Source organism: Eubalaena glacialis, chromosome 6 (assembly GCF_028564815.1).
Source record: "Eubalaena glacialis isolate mEubGla1 chromosome 6, mEubGla1.1.hap2.+ XY, whole genome shotgun sequence".
Classification (NCBI taxonomy): domain Eukaryota; kingdom Metazoa; phylum Chordata; class Mammalia; order Artiodactyla; family Balaenidae; genus Eubalaena; species Eubalaena glacialis.
Window position 1 is genome coordinate 98,460,244 of NC_083721.1, and position 22,232 is coordinate 98,482,475.

General features: G+C 37.8%; 1 protein-coding gene across 10 annotated transcripts in view; it reads left to right on the forward strand.

Moving 5' to 3' along the window:
* Positions 1–3,988, forward strand: part of MECOM (MDS1 and EVI1 complex locus) — a 564,679-nt gene extending 560,691 nt beyond the window's left edge. For 7 of the 10 annotated variants that reach the window (XM_061194497.1, XM_061194500.1, XM_061194498.1 and 4 more), the window contains one exon: positions 2,515–3,988. In XM_061194497.1, the coding sequence (XP_061050480.1) occupies positions 2,515–2,649 (135 nt within the window). In that variant the 3' untranslated portion in view covers positions 2,650–3,988. The remainder of the gene's footprint in view (positions 1–2,514) is intronic. The other 3 variants (XM_061194505.1, XM_061194507.1, XM_061194502.1) reach the window with 2 other exon arrangements.
* The last annotated feature ends 18,244 nt before the right edge of the window (positions 3,989–22,232 follow it).

Below are 22,232 nucleotides of genomic sequence, written 5' to 3' on the forward strand. Positions count from 1 at the left end.
CACCCCAAATTATGACATTATAAGGCACAATACCTGAAAATTCCTGAAACTGTCACAGTGATAGAAAGCAAAGGGTCCTGGGAACTTAAAGATAATGGAAATGATGTATTTCAGTACCAGCATTTTGATATATAAAGTCCCAGCCCAGCTGGGCTAACAGTTACCTTCACAAGAAATACTTGCGTTTTGCAATTTTAGCTCATATTTTTATTGTTACTTGATAATGTCATATACATATATCAATCTGAAGATGGTCCTGCCTTTTTGCAAACTGACTTGGTTTCATGAGACTTTATTCATTCATTCAATTGTCATTAACTGTCAGTTATGTGCTCGGCACTGATCCTTGTGCATGAAAATGTTTATTTCCTTTGATTGCCAAAAGGCAGACATTCCATATTTATCATTTGCTAGAATCTGAATAGATTCAGATGCTTTACTCAAAACTCATATATTTACTCTGTGATTTTTATAGTGATTAAATCCAAAATAGTTGACCAATACAACAGTGGCTGCCTTCTGTATGGAGTTTTCCCTGAAAAACCCTATCCTACAAAAATTAGTTTCATGATAACAGGTACTGTTTACATCAGGGGCACTAAGCTAAGCACCTTATGTAAGTTAGTGCTTGTGGTTCCTCCACAACCATTGGAGGTAAGTCTTTGTTATTATTATCCACATCTCATATGATGGAAGTAACCTTGAAAGATTAAGCAACTTGCCCAAGGTCACGCAGCTAGCTGAATAGAGGCAGGTTAAAAGCCAGGATTAAAACTCAGGATTTCGGGACTTCCGTGGTGGCACACTGGTTAAGAATCCTCCTGCCAATGTAGGGGACACGGGTTCAAGCCCTGGTCTGGGAAGATCCCACATGCCTCAGAGCAACTAAGCCCGCCAGCCACAGCTACTGAAGCCCACGCGCCTAGAGCCCGCGCTCCGCAACAAGAGAAGCCGCCACAATGAGAAGACCGCGCACCGCAACGAAGAGTAGCCCCCGCTCGCCGCAACTAGAGAAAGCCCGCGCACTACAATGAAGACCCAACGCAGGCAAAAATAAATTTAAAAAAACAAAAAAACCTCAGGATTTCAAAATTTTCTCTTGTAATTCCTTTTATTTTTCCACATATCAGAATGAGTTAAAAAAAAAAAAGAATGAGTTTTGTTAAAACCATTTCAGAATAGTGTTCATCTTGATCTCTAAATGTGGGTATGTAATTGGAATAAAGATCAATGCTCACTTCACCCACACTTTAAACCCTACAAAGGACAAAGACTCTATGTTATTTATCCTTGATACCCTGGGACCTAGCACAGTGCCTGGCATAGAGTAGATGCTTAAGAAATATTTGTAACATGTCTGCTGAGATTTTGTAGAGGTCCAGAAGGCAAATAGCATACATAAAAGTCAAATGTGTACATTGAGAGCAATGACCCAGCAAATCAAAATCAGTCTGCGAGAGCAGATTTTCTAACTGAATGCCATGATTACGGAAGAAACCACAGACCGGCCACATGTCTCAGCACGACTCCCAGAGATGAAATTCTGCTTAACAACAGAGGCATTTTGTCTTTGTTTACCAACGGTGGAATGTCTTTGGCAGGACTTTAATGATTCCTCTTCAGCAGCATTTTGACAAGCAAGTTTAGCAGTGGATGAGACCAACAAATCAACAGTGGAAAGTTCACTCCTAAGTCAAGACCAAACATTTCATTTGAATATTTTACTTGGCAGCAAATGGGGAGATTCTCTGAACAGTTATTTAGACTTTGACGTGATAATAAGGAAGAAAGAGCACTTCTTCACAGAGCACCCCTGTGCACCTTCTGCGGGGAGATACTAGAGCACAGGGGTTAGAACTTTGTTGGGTCTTGTGTTTTGTTTTATTTTTTGGTAGAACCGACTTGATTTACCTCGACTTTCAAGGTCTTTGAGTGGCAGCATTGAATACTTCAAGCGTGGAGGGGAAGTGGACAAAGCATTCAAAGCTGGGCAGAAATAAGTTTTACTTATGCCTCCTCCCCTCTAGGTGAGTGACTCTGGGCGAGTCATTTCACCTTCAGTGCTCTCAATTATCCAGTGCAGGAGTCCGTGGGACAGTGCTGTCAAGGCAGGCCTGCCTCTTATTTGTATTTGCAGTTTCAGTTGTAAACATTCAGTAATATTGTGGGTGAGTTGAACATGTGCATAAACAGTGGATGGATGGTTATTATAGTTATGGTCTGGGAGGGGGATGACTCCTGTTTCTTAATGGGGGCACTGTTGTCATTCTAGGTTGGGTCATTAATTTTTTGTTCTGCAGACTGTGTCACTTTTGTGGCCCAGAGGCAATGAAGGCCAGCCGTAACTCCATGTCATTATAACACAAGAAAATGTCCCGCACTCTTCCAAACACACCCATGAGGGATGCTCCTTCTCAGGGTCCCTTCTCTTTGTAACATTCACCAAAGATATCCTTCGAATGAAAAGTGATGTTTTTCAAATGCCATTTACCGAGTCTCTCCTTTTTACCTCAGGCATATGCTATGATGTTGTCATTGTCCGACAAGGAGTCCCTCCATTCTTCATCCCACAATTCTTCCAACGTGTGGCACAGTATGGCCAGGGCTGCGGCGGAATCCAGTGCTATCCAGTCCATAAGCCACGTATGACATTCCCAAGGTCGACCAGAATGGGACCAAGTCCAACGGTAGCATGGCTCTTTCACATAGGACTATTTAAAAGACTGCAGAGCAGAATGCCTTATAAACCTGAAGGGTCACTCATGTAAAGTCTGGGGACCTTAAACTGAATGATTAAAAAAAAAAAAAAAGAAAGAAAGAAAGAAAGAAAAAGAAACTATTTATTCTCGATATTTTGTTTTGCACAGCAAAGGCAGCTGCTGACTTCTGGAGGATCAATGCGACTTAAAATGATTCAATAAAAATGAAAAACTTGCTGGGCAGAAGGCGTCTTCCCGTTCACCTTGCCCCTGGGAGTGGGTGGGTGAGAGGAGCAGCTAAGATGGCAGCATTGATACGAATGAACACTCCATAGAAACTGAATTCTTTTTTGTACAAGATCACCTGACACATGATTGGGAACAGTTGCTTTTAATTACAGATTTAATTTTCTTGCTTTGTTAAAGTTTTATGTAATTTAACCCTTCGAAGACAGAAGTAGTTGGATGAAATGCACACTTGATTATTATAGAAACTGATAACAGGGAGTATTTTTTTCCCATTAACTTTTGCCTTCTTTAAGTACATTGTTTAAAACGAGGGAACAAGGGTATGTGTATATTGTAAACTATGGATGTTCAATGCTCAAAGAGGTTAAGTCAGTGAAGTAACCTGTTCATCACCAGTACCGCTGTACCACTACGCTAATAGAAGGTTTGCCAAATCCTTGTAATAACATCTTAATTTTAGACAATCATGTCACTGTTTTTTAATGTTTAATTTTTTGTGTGTGTTGCGTGTATCATGTATTTATTTGTTGGCAAACTATTGTTTGTTGATTAAAATAGCACTGTTCCAGTCAGCCACTACTTTCTGACGTCCGAGGCACACCCCTTTTTGAATTTCAAGGACCAAGGTGACTCGACCTGTGTATGGGAGTGCCAAATGGTGTTTGGCTTTTCTTAACATTCCTTTTTTTGTTGTCGTTTTGTTTTCCTTCTTAATGAGCTAAATACGAATAGATGCAACTTAGTTTTTGTAATACTGAAATTGATTCAATTGTATAAACGATTATAATTTCTTTCATGAAAGCATGATTCTTCTGATTAAAAACTGTACCCCATATTTTATGCTGGTTGTCTGCAAGCTTGTGCGTTGTTATGTTCATGTTAATCCTATTTGTAAAATGAAGTGTTCCAGACCTTATGTTAAAAGAGAGACGTAAATAACAGACTGTATTCAGTTATTTTGCCCTTTATCGAGGCACCAGATTTGTTTTCTTTTTGTTTGTAATCTCATTTTGAAATAATCGGCAAGTTGAGGTACTTTCTTCCAATGCTTTGTACAATATAAACTGTTATGCCTTTCAGTGCATTACTATGGGAGGAGCAACTAAAAAATAAAGACTTACAAAAATGGTTATTTTTCCCACAGTGTGGTATTTTCCCTTCTCATGCAATTTTGGTTTCCCTTTGGGATCCAATGATTTAAAGATATGCTGTCTGGGACTTTGATGCCCTAATAGATACATGGAATGTAGAGCATGTGTGTATAGTTTTGAGATGACATGAAGGATAGCCCTTGGCCCAGAGGGACTTGGACTATCTCCCACTCATTGCTCTGGACTTTCTCCATGTGGTACAAAGTCAGGGCTCAGGTGCAACACTACATGGTCCTTGGAATCACCCCATGTCTGCAGTACCCGTTTTAGTTAGGACAGAGCAACCTACAGTTTTTCTTCTCGATTTTACCTAGTGCCTGCCAAAAGGCGTTCTGTTTCTTATTTTTGTTTTTAATTACCCAAATACTGTTAATTGATTCCCAAAGGGGTGGGGGCCCTTTAACTTTTCTATGATCATTTTAAGTCTTTGTCCACATGCAAAATATCATATTTTCATGGTTAGAATCAGAGGGTAGATTTGATTTCGAGTTTTCTTTCTGTACCAAGAAAACCCACAAAAACTGCATATTGCTACAAATTCTTCAAAATAATCATTTAGCAGTTGCTCCGTATTCCATCAGGTTTGACCTACTATGATGTCTTTAACCATTCAGATTTTGTTGAAAATTTATGTTCTCTGCTTTTCACTAGTGTAAGCAATGGTATTTTAATTTTTATGCACGTAATTGCTTCTGTGTGTTCATATATGTACACACAGAGTTGGAATGTGAGGAGTGGTATTTCCATACAATAAATTCTCTGGTGGGGGAGCCATTATGAATATTTTTTTGTACCTTAAATATAATGCCAACTGTTTTAGAATATGGTTATTTCAACTTGGCCAGCTGTAGAGGTTTTAACAAGGTCTGCATATTAAATAAGTATGACACGTGGAAGTAGATCCAGACTAATTTCTCTGTTTGTTTATTTATTCATTCTTAGCCAAAATGCCAGATACAGGGAAACCTCCTCACATCCTTTCTAAATGTCAATAGTATAAGGATTAAATATGTGGGGTATAAATATTGATTTTTTTAAATAGAAAGTGTGCACAGGAAGTACTGAGAAAATATACTAAAGCTATAAATCTGGTGTATACAGAAGGAGAAGAAGAATCTAGTGTTTGAGACATAAGAACAGCACATTCGAGAAAGTGGAGACTGGGAATGTGTTGTGCATTTTCCTTTGTTTTAAAGAAAATACCTATAAATTCTGAAGCCATTCTAATACTCCCATCGCTACTGAATTCTTGTTAGACTCTGAGCATGACATTTCAGTAGTTTGCTAATGCTTAGTGCCTCCAAATTCCAAAGAGGCTTTCAAGCCTTACATTTCTGCTTTCTTTTACATTCATCTCTCCAGCAGTCCACCGCATGGCCCTGGGGGGAGGCCGTGCGATGCGGTAGAGACAATATTGGATTTGGAAGCTGAAGGCCTGGGTTTGAATTGTGGCTCCATTACTTTAGCGGCTTTGAGGTCTCGGGCAAGTCACATACCTTTCAAAATCTCATCTGTGAAACCAGGGTAATAATACCTGCTTCTCCTGCTACTGCACTGGGTTTCTGTGGATGTTGAAAATCAAAATACATTTTTAGAAATATTTGGCAAAAGTTCTACACATGCAGGCGCTTCATAATTTTTATGGTGATAGTTAAGAGAATAGAATGTGTGTGTGTGTATACACACGTACACAAACACTATGCTAAGAAGAAATTTTTAGAATATAACATAAATCTGTTCTCGAGTGCATAAAAATGGATATGGACCTTTTTTTGGAAAAGATGTTAGAGATGTTTCTTTTTAATTTTTTTTTATTGAAGTATAGTTGATTTACACTGTGTTAATTTCAGGTGTTCAGCAAAGAGATTCAGTTATACATATGTGTGTGTGTGTGTGTGTGTGTGTGTGTGTATATATATTCTTTTTCAGATTCTTTTCCCTTATAGGTTATTACAAAATATTGAGTATAGTTCTCTGTGCTATACTAGGTCCTTGTTTGTTATCTACTTTATATATAGCAGTGTGTATCTGTTAACCCCAAACTCCTAATTATGTTTCTTGAACAAATACGTAGCTTTGAAAAATAAAGAAAACTCAGCCCTTTGAAAACATGAGCCATCCAGTCTGATTGTTGCGAGCTCTCCAAAAATCCAAGGACAGTTAAGAAAACATATTCAAAGAATAAGCACACTCACACTTTTATTTTCAGATAATGACCATCAACCAGCCTTTTTTTTCTGCACAGAATAAATAAAATGAGTTATTCGTTTTTTAAACTGCCTGTTACGCCAATGTCATGCTGGGAATGTGTATATCCATTAGCTCCATTAATCATCACAGTAAGCCTGCATGCACGAAGTATTAGTCCTGTTTCACAGATGAGGAAACTGGAGCTCAGAGAGTTTAAGAACCTACTTCAAAGTCACCCTGCTTGGAACTGGCTGGCTGAGAATCCAGGAGTGCCTGCCTCCTTAGCCCACATTTAGGCAAGCGTCTCAGAACTCCTGGTTCAGGCGCAGCTAAAGAACTCCAAAAAGGACTGTTCCAAACCAAGGCTATGTGCCCACAGAGAGTAAGGCTGTTGGACATGCAAATGTGCCCCGGAGACATTTAGGCGTCTGAGTCTTGGCTGTGAAGAGTTTGAAAGGTGGGCGCCAAGCACTGGTTCCCGGGCTTTTTCTATTCAGGTTATCTCGAGTCAGAACCAATGACACCAGTGCTTTTAAAAGATCCTAAATGCTTCCTTAATAAGAGAAGGGCCTGAGTCATCTTGTTTGCAAATTTTTAGCAGGTATCTTGAGTTTCCTCCTAATCCTTTTTGAAAAAAAACTTTTGAAATTAGTAACATGGCCTGAGTTAAACCCTTTTTAGATGGTTAGCAGACTCATGAGAGAAATCAAATGTGAAAGCAAGTATAGTTAAAATGTGTACTCATTTCATTTTCCCCAGGTTCAAAGAATTCTTAATGGAAGAGTTGTGGAGAGAAGTGGGAAGAGTAAAATGAAAAAAACTAATTGGGTCCAGGAGCCCCAAAGAGAGTTTAGAGAGCCAGCCAGCTCTTCCCCCAAGAGACTTAGGTTAGAATTTAATTGTTCATTATATTCTGCATAACTCATTTCTGAATACAAGAGACTGTCCTTGGTGCAACATTTAGAAAGTGTTTAAAATATTTAGAAGAAGGATGTATGGTGGCAACTATAAAAAAAAAAAAAAAATCCAGAGATTAACAAGTGCTGGCAAGAGTGTACAGAAATTGGAACTTTTGTGCACTGTTGGTGGGAAAGTAAAATGGTTCAGCCACTATGGAAAACAGTATGGCAGTTCCTGAAAATATTAAAAAAGTAGAATTATCATATGATCTAGCAATTCCACTTCTGGGTATACATCCAAGAGGAATTGAAAGCAGGATCTCAAAGAGATTTTGTACACTCATGTTCATAGCAGCATTATTCACAATAGCCAAGAAGTAAAAGCAACTCGAGTATCCATCGATGAATGAATTAGAAAAACAAAATGTGTAATATACAAACAATGGAGTATTATTCAGTCTTAAAAAGGAAGAAAATTCTGACACATGCTACAACATCGATAAACTTTGAGGACATTATGCTAAGTGAAATAAACTAGTCACGAAAAGACAAATACTGTGATTCCACTCATCTGAGGCCCCTGGAGTAGTCAGACTCATAGAGCTAAAAGTAGAATGGTGGTTGCCAGTGTCTGGGGGCAGGAAGGAATAGGGAGCTGTTGTTTAATGGGTATAGAATTTCAGTTTTGCAAGATGAAAAGAGTTCTGGAGATTGGTTGCACAATAATGTGAATGCACTTACCACTACTGAATTGTACACTTAATGTGGTTAAAATGATAAATTTTATGTTACGTATATTTTTACTCCAATTAAAAGGAAAAGAAATAATACAGTCTCTCTCTCTGTGGTTCTTTAAGGCGAAAGAACATAATTCTATTCAACTCAAACAGAAGCAAATTAAGAGAGCTCTTAATTGGTGCGTATAAGAGAGCTCATAACAATTGAAGGGAAAGCCGGGGACCCAGGCCTACAGCACAACCCAGAACCAGTGGGTAGGCAAAGCTGGAACCCACCTCTTAGCTGTTATCATCAAGATGAATCAACTACCATTATGTTCAGCTTTTTTTTTTGTCAGTCTGAGTCTAGATTAAAATTCTAGAGATAGAGCATGAAAATGGCTCTACTTAAAATCCTACTTGATCAAGAGAACCATTAAAGTCATCTAAAGGTACGGGGCAGGAAAGGCCAGTCCCCATATAGCCAAAATAAGAGAATCCTCCCAAATAAGTGGGAATAAATTATGGATGTCAAAAACAACAAATATCCACACCAGCTGATTGATAGGAAAACAAACAAATATGTGAGGGCCAATATTTTCATGGCAGGACACAGGGTTTGGTAATGTCAAGGGTAATCAGAGGCATAACATGATAGCACATGCAAAACTAGAACTGTTCCAGAAAACATAGGACTTAACCATCCTCAAAGGAATAATTGCTTCAATGAATTCTTGAAGTAAGGATTGTTGTTATATTTTTTTAAAGAGCTTCAACTATGACTCCTACCAATGACTGTACCAAGACTGGCAATAAAACTGTAGCCAAGTAGCCATGTGTTACTGAGAATTAAAGCGAATTGATTCATAAAAGTATTTTACAAACTTCTTTGGGGCACATGCAGTAATCATGGTGAGTAAGAAACTAAAGCATTTGTCTCAATAATAAACATTCAGTAAGCCAGTGTCTAGAAAGGAAACCAGAAGCCACTCTAAATATCTTAAGCAGAGAGGGATTGAATGCAAAGGGTTGCATACAAAAGCATTGGAAGGGCTTTGACATACATACACTACTATGTATAAAAGAGATAACTAATGAGAATCTACTGTATAGCACAGGGAATGCTACTTAATGCTCTGTGGTGACCTAAATGGGAAGGCAATCCAAAAAAGAGGGGATATATGTATACGTATAGCTGATTCAATTTGCTGTACAGAAGAAACTAACACAACATTGAAAGCTTTGGAAGGGCTGAAAGAGCAAAAGGAAGAAAGGGATGTAAATCAGACTAGGAAGTGGCCTGTGACCCTCGCCACGGAGTTGTGGAGCCAGGGCTGCTGCTGCTGGAATCTCCCTTCCTGCTGCCTTCTAACCTCCCACCAGTGCCTTCCATTGCACGTCACTGGAAACCAGCTGGCAAGGGAGTCTGAGAAGTGAGGCTTTCAAGCATCCAGGCTCCTGTGATAAAGATGAATGCTAGGAAAGGTGCTGAGTGCCAACAGACCATATCCGGCATGGGACCACCGAAACTAGATATACATACTAGTTTAATAGGAAAATCCTCCAATAACTTCCCACCGTTTTTAGAATGGATATCAACACATCATGGCCTGCAGGGCCCTCCATGACCCAGTTTTTGCCTACCTCTCTAGTCTGTTCCCACTTGCTTGTCTCACATGTGTTCTTTACTTTCAGTCACCAAGTTCAACTCCACTTCCACGGACTTTGCACATTGTACGCTGTGAACTTGGAATGATTCCCCTCATCTCCTTCTCAGTTCAGAACCCCTCTCCCCCAGCTTCTCCCTGTTGCCACGTTCTTGGCTGGCTAAATTAACTTACTCTTCAGATTTTAACTTATCTCTTACTTCTTCAGAGAAACTTTCCCTGATAACTCCTCACTCTTCTCCACCTGTTAATGTAAATTAAGTAGTCCTGTTGTAGCCTCTCATCAAAGCATTTACTACGTGTTCAGTGCACCCATTACAATTTGTAATTGTATATGTATTTGTAGGTGATTTAAGATCTCTACTCCTAAATTCTTAAGCTCCATGAGTGCACTAACTATGTGTACTTTGATCAATGTTTTGTCCCCAGTGACTAGGACAGAGTACGGGACACTGTGGTTATTCCGTAAATTTCATTAAATCAATGGATGGACTCCAAACCATTCTCAGTGGTTACCTCCAGGAGTGGAGTGGAGAGAGTAACTTTTTACAGTGTACACTTTTATTTTGACGCTTCCAACGAGAATGAATTACTCTTGTGTTAAAAAAAAAACATGTATTTCTTTTTATGAGCATACCTCATGAGCATGAGACTCTCAATTCCAAGAATTCATCCTAAGATATTAATTAGCATTACACACTAATATTTGCATCCATGGATGTTCATTAAACATTAATAACAATAAAAAATTTTATCAGCATAGAAGTCAAACAAAAGAGACTTGGTGAAATAAACTGTGCTATGTCTGCATGACCATGGTTAAGTACATGGACAGATAATCTCAACGTATTATTAACCGAACAATCATGTTACAAATGACTGGAGGTTATATACTGTAACATTTTACTGGCTAGTAGGATTTTGCGTGAATTTCACTTGTGTTTTCTTCTTTTTGCTTATCTACATTTTTACTTTATCTAAAAATAAACATGCATTAATTTTTAAATAAGAAAAACATTATAAAAACAAACAAAAAGCTTCTTCCAAATTATTAAACAGGACAAAAGAGAACAAAAAAGAGGTTTTGTCTGAGGAGGTGATGTATATGCTTCAGATCATCAACTATGAGTGTTGGATGAGGCCAAACTGCTCATTCTGTAAGTGACAACAGTGAGATCTAGAAAGAACAGTGATGGTTTTGTCCAAGGTCCAAGGTCACAGAGCTGATGTGGAGTCCAAACTCAAGTTTCTGCTTTCTGGACCACCTCCCTGTGAACCATTCTCAGGGTGAGGAGTGGGGTATGAGTGGAGTGGGGTGCAATTCTAGTGTTCCGTGAGAGAACTGGGGTCAAGGGTTTCTATAGTGAGTTCAGGGGTTAGAGTACCTCTGAATGTGCCTAAATCAACACCAACGACATAAGTGCTAGACCATGTTTTTATGTTCAACATAAAGAAAGGGAAACATGTCTTGAATGCAACACACTTATTGTACATATTATAAGAATAGAGTTACGGTAGCCACTTCTCGCACGTAGATTCGTGTCGATTTCATTTCAGTTTCAAGTTCTGACTGCTCATCAGAAATGGGGCCCATTTGACTAACTAGCTGAATGGTATCGAGCTCATATAATCAAGAAAGAAGTGGTCAAAGGCATCTTGTTGAAAAACCCTGCCCCAATTTGACATCTCAGAAGGCAAAGCTGACTTTTAATACTTCCTCTGCATTATTTCTCTGCAAGATAAAATGTTGGCTTTTTCCAATCATCTCTTTTAGGCAGCAGCATCTCTAAAACAGGATAAATAAATCAGGAGAACAAAGAATCAGAGAGTCCCCCAAAGAAGCAGAGTTAACAAAGATAGCAGGAGGCCAGTTAGTGTCATGACCTTGTCAAAAAAGATCTCCTCACCACCAGCATTGAAGTCATCCTGGTCTGTGGCAGTCACATTCTCCTCACTTAAAATAATAATGGATTATTCTAGGAGGGGTGACATATTAAGTGATTTCAGTCAGCATTATTTTGAATTAGTGAATCCGATCGGCCTTTTCTCTGTGGTAGCAAGGGGAGGCCATATTTTTTGAAGAGGTCAGAGTAGGGTGAAGATGGACAGTAAGGAAACAGATTTGAAGTACTCTCTGAATGGGCAAGACTGGGGCTTATGAAGCAGAAGATGGTAGCTCCAATCCAGATCTGGTTCTGTTGACCTGGGATGGGAAAATGTGTTGTAACAAGGAGAAATGAGTGCAGATTTTTTTGTTTTGCTTTGCTTTGTTTTTGTCAAGGACCAATTCTTTCATCAAAATTCATTTGCTAAAGACAAAAGTAAGGATTAAGGTCTTCAACTGACAGATTTAAAAAATAACAGAAGGATAAATTGGAAATCTCAGTGAAGAATTTTTGATAAGCAAATCTATGTGACAGTATAAATAGGGAGATTCATTTAGCTCTGTGGCTTTGTAAACCTCTTGAGCAAAATATAGGGGCTAAAAGATAAAGATTTAAATTGTTTAGCTCTGAATTTCTTTAATATGGTCTTTACTAATTTAGTGTCTACTGCTATTTAAACTAGTAAATGGGTGACTTTTTTTTTACTGTTCTTTCATTACTTAAAATCAATAATTTCCTCTCCATATTCTTCCAATAAGTCCAAAACATTTTTAAATTGACTAAAAAGCAGTTGCCCTTCATTTTTTTCTTAAAATGCCATCCAAAGATATATATATATGTATATATATATGTATATATATATGTATATATATATAAAGAATAATTAGAGAAAGTAGAATTTCTCTCTTTAATATGTTCACATTTGGAAGAGATTTAGGATTATCACATAGGCTTGATTGTCTGCCACAGTTCTCGGAAAAGCAACAGCAATATGGGGAGGGCATGGAGGTGGAGTCAGAGACCTGGAATTCTATCATTTTTGTCACAAACTAGCTGTGTGACCTCATGCAAGAACAGCTATTCCCAATTTTAACAATTTAACTATCACCACAATTTTTGCTATATCTGTATAGCACTTGAGTCATTGCTTAGTTTAACTTTCTTTTTCTTGATTTATTTTTTATACATTGATAATTTTATCTTAAAAGAACATATACATAGAAACCTACTTTTCATAAATATCACTTAGTAATAAAAATAAATACGATGAAAAACTACAGCAATATTACTAGATTCTAGGGAGATGCTTGTAGTCAACGTTACTACTCTCTGGGTGTATTGAAAAGCACATGTTCCGGTTAGGGAGGTCCATATGACTAGTTCTGTCTAAAAGACTGTAAGGGTTAGTGACACGTAGCACTCTTGGGCCAAATAATTTAATTGACACTACACAGTCCTCTTCATTCCCTTCCTCTGATGTGGCAAGGAAGAAAGCTGCAGGTCCCAGATGATGCAGCTATAAGATGGTACCCTCAGCCCTGTTATCTGAGTGGTGACGGCATAGACTTGCTTCCACCCAGAACACCAACCCATTGAGATATGAATGGTGAATAAGAAATATACTTTTGTTCAGTTCAGGCACTGAGACCTTGAGTGTGTTTTCACCCACAGCAAAACCTGACCTATACTGATTAGTACAACACTGTTGCCCACTTAACACTGTGGTCTCTTTGTCTACTTGTGCTTTATTGGAAAAAGGGGATATTAGGAAGTGTTAGAATGATGTTAGAGAAATCTTAGCTCTAATTTGAGACTTTCTTCTTGATTATGATGGAAAAGTTAAGAATCACTAAAAGAGAACAATTTCTTAAAATATACTGGAAAAAATATGAAAATTCTTTGATCCTTTGTTCCTTTCTCAAAAAAATGATAGAAAATACTTGGCTCTATGATGATGAGAGAAAAACATGTGAAGATGGCAATTGCTCAGCATACAATCAAAACATTTTAGTGGGTCTTATTTTAAAGCTGTATGATATTATGCAATGTAGCACAAGTGTATTTTGAAGGGCAAATATTCCTTTAACAATACACAAAACAAAATGGTACTTGGCTGAGGCAAGCCTATCTTGGTTGGGTGACATCCACATAGAGACCTCGTGTTGGAAAGAGGTCCTCCATGAATAATCTGGGTGAACTGTGTAGAAGGGAGAAGGAGAAGTGTGTTAATACCCTCAGACACCCTGAGATATGTGGTGAAAGAATGGAATAGGCGAGATCAGATAACCCAGGGAACCAGCGGCAGAGGAGGTGAAAAAGTGTCTCATTTGGGTCAGGTTGTAGAGGGAGAGCCAATAAGGACTTACTGATGGTTTGGCTTGTGGGATATTCAAACAGTACCTAAACAATAATTATTATTTATTGAATCCTTAGTATGTATCTAGCACTGAAGATAATGTTTTTATTTCTTTTGTTACAACGATCCTACCAATGAGTTAATCTTATTATTCCCATTTTATCATCTGGAAAACTGAAGCTAAAGCAGTTAAGAAACTTACCCAGGATTGCACAGCAGGTTAATAAAAGAGCTGGGAATGCACCCAGCTCTATCTGTCTCCAAAGGCTATGAACTCAATCACTCTTTTATCCTGGTGGCAAGGGATGCTATTTTACCTTCCCATTGATTAACCAGCAATTACATTTTTTTACAAGCACTTTATCCTTCTCCTTGTCTTTTGAACATTTGGAATCTGATCATGAAGACAACCTAAGATATATCCATGTGCTTAGAATTTTGCCTGTGTAAACAGAACAGTTTGCAGAGGAATGCAAGGGTTGAGGGTTGCATGAACAGTCCAGCTATGCAGAGTAGGATGGATGCCACTTAGCTTTGACCAATTATTCACATATGTCTTGAGCATGAAAACTATTTGTTGGTTTCCTACAATTATCCATGGAACAGTGTAAAGTTCTGGGTCACTTCACGGTAGGTGGTTGCTTTCCAAATAAAGTCATTTCTGTATGTACACGAGTTGAGTTTGTGTGAGCGTGAGGGGGTAGAGAGGGAATTCAGAGGGGCAAGTGAAAAGATGGATGGATTAGAAGTTGACTAGTGGGATATGGCACCATCAAGTTGGCTTTAAAGAGAATCCCAGTAAAATACGTCATAGCAAGAGAAAGCAGAGTGGGAAAAGTTCATGGTTGGAACCAGACACACTGGGATAAGGATTACAGCTTTGTTATTAATGCAGGACCATGGGGGAATAGTAATAACTACCACATAGTGGGAAAGAAGGTTGCAAATATTGTTACACATGAAGCTTTTGGTGCAAAAGTCATGTGTTATTATAATCTTTTCTAGTTTTTTCTTTTTAATTTTTATTGTTATTTTATTCATCTTTTTGCATAGGCAATATCTGCTCTTGGTAAAAATTTAAAAATTATAAAAGGGAGCAAAGTAAAAATTAAATTTTCTTTCTTCCCTTATACCCCAGCAACCTGGTTCCGCTTCACAAATGCAAATCCTGTTGTACAATTCTTGTATATCTTTCCAGAAGACATGCATATTAGTCCTTTTATTTCATAGATGGTAGAACACTATATGGATTTTTTTAACTTAATTTTTCTTAAAAATCATTGCATCTAAATTCAAATAAAGTTATCTTCTTCTTTTTCTCATTCTCCTCTCCTGCCTTCTCTTCTCCTTTTTCAAGTACATAATATTCCACTGTACCATAATTTGACTACCTAATCACCTACCAATGACCATTCAGGGGTGTTTCCAATATTTTACTACTGGAAACTACTTTAATGAATATCCTGGTAAGGAGTCATAGAAATGCAAGGTCAAAAAGTGTGGGCATTAAATTAATCTCTAAAGAGTTGTCATCATCATTGTGTGAGAGTGTTTGTTTCTGCATATCAAAGTAACAATCTGATAGCTTTGTCAATCTAAAGTGATAAAACATAGTGTATTTCTTTACTATGAGTGAGGTTGTGTGAATCTTTCCATATGTTTAAAGACCATTAGTTTTTTTATATTTTATGTAAGTTATCTGTTTAGTTATCTGTTCCTATCCTTTGCCTGTATTTCTCTAGATTTATTGGTTTTGTATTCCAAGGAGCTCTTTATTTAAGTAAACAGCCTTTCATTTGTGATATTAATTATAATTTTTAACTTATCTTTTGCAAAGATTATTTTTGCAGTGGAATTCATCAACCTTTTCTTTCTTTTATGGTTTGCTTTTATGTAGAGAGAAGTTTCCCACTCTGATTATTTTTAAATTATATTTTGTTTCGCCTAAAGTTTGTTTTGTTGTATGATATAAGGTAGAGATTATATTTAGTTTCCTAAACATCATTTAATAATAATTGATCTTTTTACAGCTGATTTGAAATGTCACCTTTTCACATACTAGATTTCTATATGAATTTTGCTTTATTTGGGGAGATCAGTCTACCTATTGAGTGGCCAATAACACAGTTTTAATCAATATAGCTTTTTAGAAGGTTTTATGGTAGGGTCAAAGCTGTTCTGTACAACCATATAGGTTGCACATAACTCCTTTTCAGGACCATTTTTTACATAAATTTTAGGGTTAATGATGCCCACCACCCTACCCCATGCCAGAATTGTTCAGTGCACAGCCTACACAGCTAATGGGTCAATTCCATGCAATCGTTTAACTTTTTCAGAATTTGCTAGCCATTACTGGTTTGTTTTTTTTTTTTTTTTAAGGAATTTTAGAATTAACTTATTAGTTTTAAAAAGTCCTATTGACTTGTTCTTTTTCAACTGGGACTCATTCAGTTCACAAATTGATTCAGGGAGAATTGACACTTACCTCACACCATACCAAAAAATGAAATTATTTCCAGCAGAATTGTATGTCTAAAAGTAAAAGCTAAACAACAAAAATTAGACATGACATACAGTAAGGCTATCTTCATGAATTTAACGTAAAACATCTTTCTTAAACGGGATGTAAAAATTCTAACCAAATGTATAATTGGTTAGAACATTTTGTCTTCCAAATATATGATGAATTCATACTAATCAATACACAATGAACTCCTCCTAATCAATAGAAAAAGATAGATAATCTCAATAGAAAAATAGGCAAGAGACTTAGATACTTCACAAAAGATGGTATCTAAATACTCAACTTCGTCAAAAGGCAAGGAGTACCAATTAAAGAAAGTCTTAATGAGATACCCGTTCCCACACTTTAGACTTACTAAAATTAAGAAGACTGACAATACCAAGTGTTGGTAAGACATACAGCAATGGTAACTCTCACACATTGCTAGTTGGAGCATAAATTGGTACAACTACTTTGGAAAATTGTTTCAACATCACCTATGAAAAGTGAATATATGCTATGCCACAGGATCCAGCTACTGAACAGAAATATGTACACATCTGCACCATAATTCATGTACAAATGTGTTCACAGAAGCATCATTCGTAGTAACCCCAAACTAAATGATTCAAGTATTGATCAGAAGTAGAATAAATATACCAATGACTCTGTTATTTGTATACAGGAAAATACTACATAGCATTAAAAATGAAAGAGTTCAGCTACATGAAACAACATGGATGAATTTCACTAAACATAATTTTAAGCAAAAGAAGCTTCTTTTACTTCAAGAGGCAAAAGAATACATACTGTGTTATTTAATTTATATAAAGTTAAAAAAACTAGGTAGTACTATTCTATGAATTAAGTAGTCAGGATAGTGAATCACTATAGGAGGAAAAGGTGAATGATGTTGGTGAGCGTAAAAAGGAACTTTGGGGTACTAATATGTTCTATTTCTTAACCTGGGTGATGGTTACATGGAAGTGTTCACTTTATGATAATTCATTGAGGTAGGACTTATGATTTGTCCCCTTTTATAATTGTGCATTAAAATACATATATATGTATACCTATGTATACATATAGATATAGGCTTTTACCTTAATCAGCTTATTATTTAATTATTATCAAGTTTAAAAATCAAATTATTACGTACCTTATAATAAATATTTTTAAAAATCCTTTGGCCTCCTGTCTGATTCCCTTTTCCTGCTTTCACATGCACATAATTTCAAGCCTTTTAGGTATTTAAATACTCATCTATAAATAACATTCTTATATTGCAATAAGAATTTATTATATTCTATGCTAATATATAATATGCTTATATTTATATATTTATTATATTTATATGTGATAAATTATAGTTATCCATTGATTTCAGTTTTAGATACTATCCTCAGATTCCTGCTATAGAAAATAAGAATTTAACTGTCTTACATAATCCCTCCATACTCCTTCTTCCTATCTCCCCAGCATGGTTATATAACAATTACTAAATAGCTAAAAAAAATTGTGTTTAAAAATTGTGATAATTAATATATTTTATTTTTATTTATTTTATTTATTTATTTATTTTTGGCTGTGTTGGGTCTTCGTTTCTGTGCGAGGGCTTTCTCTAGTTGTGGCAAGCGGGGGCCACTCTTCATCGCGGTGCGCGGGCCTCTCACTGCCTCGGCCTCTCTTGTTGCGGAGCACAGGCTCCAGAGGCACAGGCTCAGTAGTTGTGGCTCACGGGTCCAGTTGCTCCACGGCATGTGGGATCTTCCCAGACCAGGGCTCGAACTCGTGTCCCCTGCATTGGCAGGCAGATTCTCAACCACTGCACCACCAGGGAAGCCCATGAATATATTTTATATTGATTATATAAATATTACTCATAGCTGACCCATGCATGACATTTTATTTTGTATTAACTCATTTTCCTGGAAGTAAGACTTGCCCTAAAATCTCTAAATTATATCTAAACTTTTGAAATCTGATAGTTCTTACCATTGAAACTTCTAATTTAATATATTCACTTTATACATTTCCTCTAATTTATTTTCCATAATTTATTAAACTCTGAATCCTTCAACTATTGTCTGTATGTTGAAGACTTGTCAAATGGTTCTATTTGTGCCAACTCATCACTGTCCTCTGCAAGACTTCCCTCCAGGATGTTTCCTCTGTGTTCTGGTTCAGAGCATCACCTAATAGAAACACCTGCCTCCACCTGATCTGCCACATGGGATCTTTCACCAAGGCCCATCAGTTCCTCTTCACTAAGTTCTCTTGTATCTGTTCCATGCCTTCTTGCTCCTTTTTTTCTCGTTTGCCCTGCATTATTTTAGCCCTCTTCATCTCTTGTCTCTTGCCTGGCTGATTGAGTAGACTTCTGACTGATTTCCCTGGTTCTAGTCTGTTCATACTCCCATCAGCCCTTCATACCATCAGCAACTTTATTTTTCAAATCACTAGCCTGATAATATATTTTAAAGATATTTATAATGCCGTACTAAAAAAGAAAAAGAGATAACATGGAAAAATTCTTATGATACCATGATAAAGTAAAATGACAAAAACAGAACTGTGTATGATGTAATTAAAATTTTGTAAAAGTTAACATATACATTGGAAGAAAATACATCATAATGTTAATTTGTATGTGGAGCATGGAAGGATCTTTGAGTCTCCCTGCCCTGCACTGAGGAAAAAATTTGGAAATTTTGCTGACTACCATGAAACCATCTGTGGGTATACACGCAGAATTCTTCCCAAGGAAGTCTCGGGATGCTTCACGGATACCAGTAGCATGAAGCATACATGGTATGTACTGTAGTTTAGTGAGGCAGGCAATGGAGGGAAGCACATTCTGGATAAAAGAAACAGCAGTAAAAGAGCCCAGAGCCACAAGAAAGAATGCTGGGTTCAAGGAATTGCAGAGGACTGTTTGGATAGGGATGCATATGGGGAGAGAGTAGCAGATAAAGCTGGAGAATCCAGATGACTAAAAATCCCTAAAGCTACATGATGACTATGGATTTACACTACAGGTGACCATGAGGAGCCACTGATGAGTTTAGCCAGAATGTGATCAAATTTAGAAGATAGAAAGCTCACCTTAGGAGAAAAGACTGCAATGGGCAAGACTGGAAACTGAGAGGATAATTGGTTCAATTGTTCTCAAACTTTTGCAACTGTTATCCATAGTAAAATCATAATTTTTAATTTGCAATCTAAGGGTAGTATTGCAATTTATAATAAGAAATATATGTTTGGTCTTCATCTCCAATTCTGGCACAGATCTTTAAAAACTCTTGGAATTTCCTAGGTGATGAGAGCCAATAAATGTATGTTGTTATGTTCATGAGGTGACTAAGTTTGGACCGCACCTGAGGATGGAGGCTGGTTGCTAGTGGAGCCAACCATGTGATTAAAGGGTTGGAAATTTTAGTCCCACCCCTGTCTTCTGAGGATGAGAGAAGGGCTGGAGTTTGAAGCAATCAGCAGTGGCCAATGATTTAATCAATCATGCCTAAAGAAAGAAGCCTCCCTAAAAACGCCAAAGGACAGCGTTTGGAAAGCTTCCGAGCTGGTGAACACAGCACGTGGGGATTTGAGAGGAGTGGCTAGCTCGAAGAGGACATGGGAGCTCTGTGCCCTTTCACCATCCTTTACCTTATGCATCTCTTCCATCTGGCTGTTCCTGAGTTCTATCCTTTTGTAATAAAACAGTGATCTAGTAAATAAAATGTTCCTCTGAGTTCTGTGAGAAGCTCTAGCAAATTAATGGAACCTGAGGAGGGGCGGTTAGAATCTCTGATGTGTAGTCAGTTGGTCAGAAGCACAGAAAACAACCTGAAGTGGGGGTAGGGAGCACTCCTTTTGGACTGAACTTTTAACCTGTGGAACCTGATGCTAACTCTGGGTCAGAATTAAGTTGAACTGTAGGACACCCAGCTGGTGTTGGATTGGTGTTGGTCACTTGGATGTGTAGGAAAACCTCCCCACACCCCCAAACACACACCCTGGAATTGCTGTCAGAATCCATACTAGGTAATACATACAATACATATATCTATACTTATGAATGCGTATATGCATAAATATAAATGAATCAAAAGTTTCAATAAACAGCCCTTGCCTTTAACTCATGCACTTCACTCTGATATTTTTTCTTCTCTTCTCTTCTCTTCTATTTATTCCATTTTTTAAAAAGTGCTGGTCATGATCCATTGCAAGGATTTCATAACCACTAATGGATCTCATCCTATAACATGATAAAGACTGAATTTGGGGGGGGGGTGTTATAATAATCTATGGGAGAAATTGTGGATGTGTATTGAAAACTAAACATGTCTTAAGAACTGTCTGGAAGAATGAAGGGGAGGAACTGGAAGTCAGTTGGGGTTTAAGAAGTAGTGTCAATAGCAGCTGGTGAAGGACTAGATATGAGATAGAAGGAAAATCATACTCAAGAATAAGTTCCAGATTTTTGTTTGGGGAACTAGGGAGAAGGTAGGGCCATTTGTAGAAGTGAAGAATGTAATAGGAGGAACATGTGTGAAGGGGGGGTGGTGTAGAGTGAATAACTAGTTTAATTTTGGCCATTTTGAGCCTGCAGTGCATGTGGACATTAAGATGGTATTGCCCAATGAAAAGAATTGTCTGGATATAGGAAAATGGGTCTTGGCTGAGATCAGTTGAGGTAAATTATAGATTTGGTAGTAAAAAATCTATAAACAGGAGAGAATGTAGAATGAGACGGAAATAAGGACAGAATTCTGGGAAATATTACTATTTAGATGATTGATGATGGACTAAGCACCCATGAAAGACCAATAAGAAAGGGCAGAGAGGAAGGAGGAGAACTGGGAGACAACTGTGGTATTCTAAGGGAGGACAGTCTGGAGGAGCGATTGGCCAATAGTGTCAAATAGAAAGAACCGGAAAAGGATCATTGATGACTTTAACAATAAGTGTTTCTAGAGAATGGTAAATACCGGAAGCCAGCTTACAGTAGCTTGAGGCAGGACACCCTTTATATTAACAGGGTCCAGGCAAGAGTATCAATGGAGGCAAACATACTGTATGTCTAATATCTATCTGTGAACCAATAGAACAAAACTGTTAAAGATGTTCTACCGTTCTAACTTGACAAATATACCTGTATAACCATCTGGAAGACCAGACTTTTGACTTTTGAGCTCTTTGATCCCTCAGGGTTCTGCTCTGGCTTGTGGTAGCTTGGAGAGGTCAACCTCAGCCTGCAAGAGCCCTTTTTTGCTCCCACCCCATAACCTCCATACAGTGAGGAATCCTGCATACATAACATAGGTGCGGTCCCAGCCTGTAAGTCCAAATTCCATCCATACCTCTTTCCCTGCCACCATCCCCCTTATGGCTACTCATTGGTCCTTGAGGTGTGCCCAGCAACAGGGGTGGTCTGCCTTCTAGAGAGCTGACTGGAGAAGCACTCCCCAAAATAATGGGTGAGCAAAAGCATATTTACATGCTTGGGGGAAGAAACTAACCTTGGGGGAATAGTTGAGAGCTTGAAGAGACTGAGTGACTGAAAGATCAAGTCTCTGTAGGAGATAATAGGGGTCAGGATGTAGCACAGAGCAGGGACCAAAGGAGGGCCTTGGCCTCCACAGGAAGAGAGAGAAATTATGGATCCAGGGTAATTTGTAGGTGGAGAGGGAGTTTGACAGTGCTCATGCTTTATGCTTTCATTTTCTCTGCGAACTGGGAACCCGTCTCTGTGGAGAAAAGGTAGTTGAGGTTGAGAGGGCGCTGAAGAGAGAAACCTTGATGAATACGGTTGCTTTTCTTAGAAAAATCTCCATTGCAGTAGCAGGGACAGGTGCTCAGAGAGGAGTGAAAGACCACCAAGTGGCCATCAAGACCAAGCTAAGTTTGGAAAAA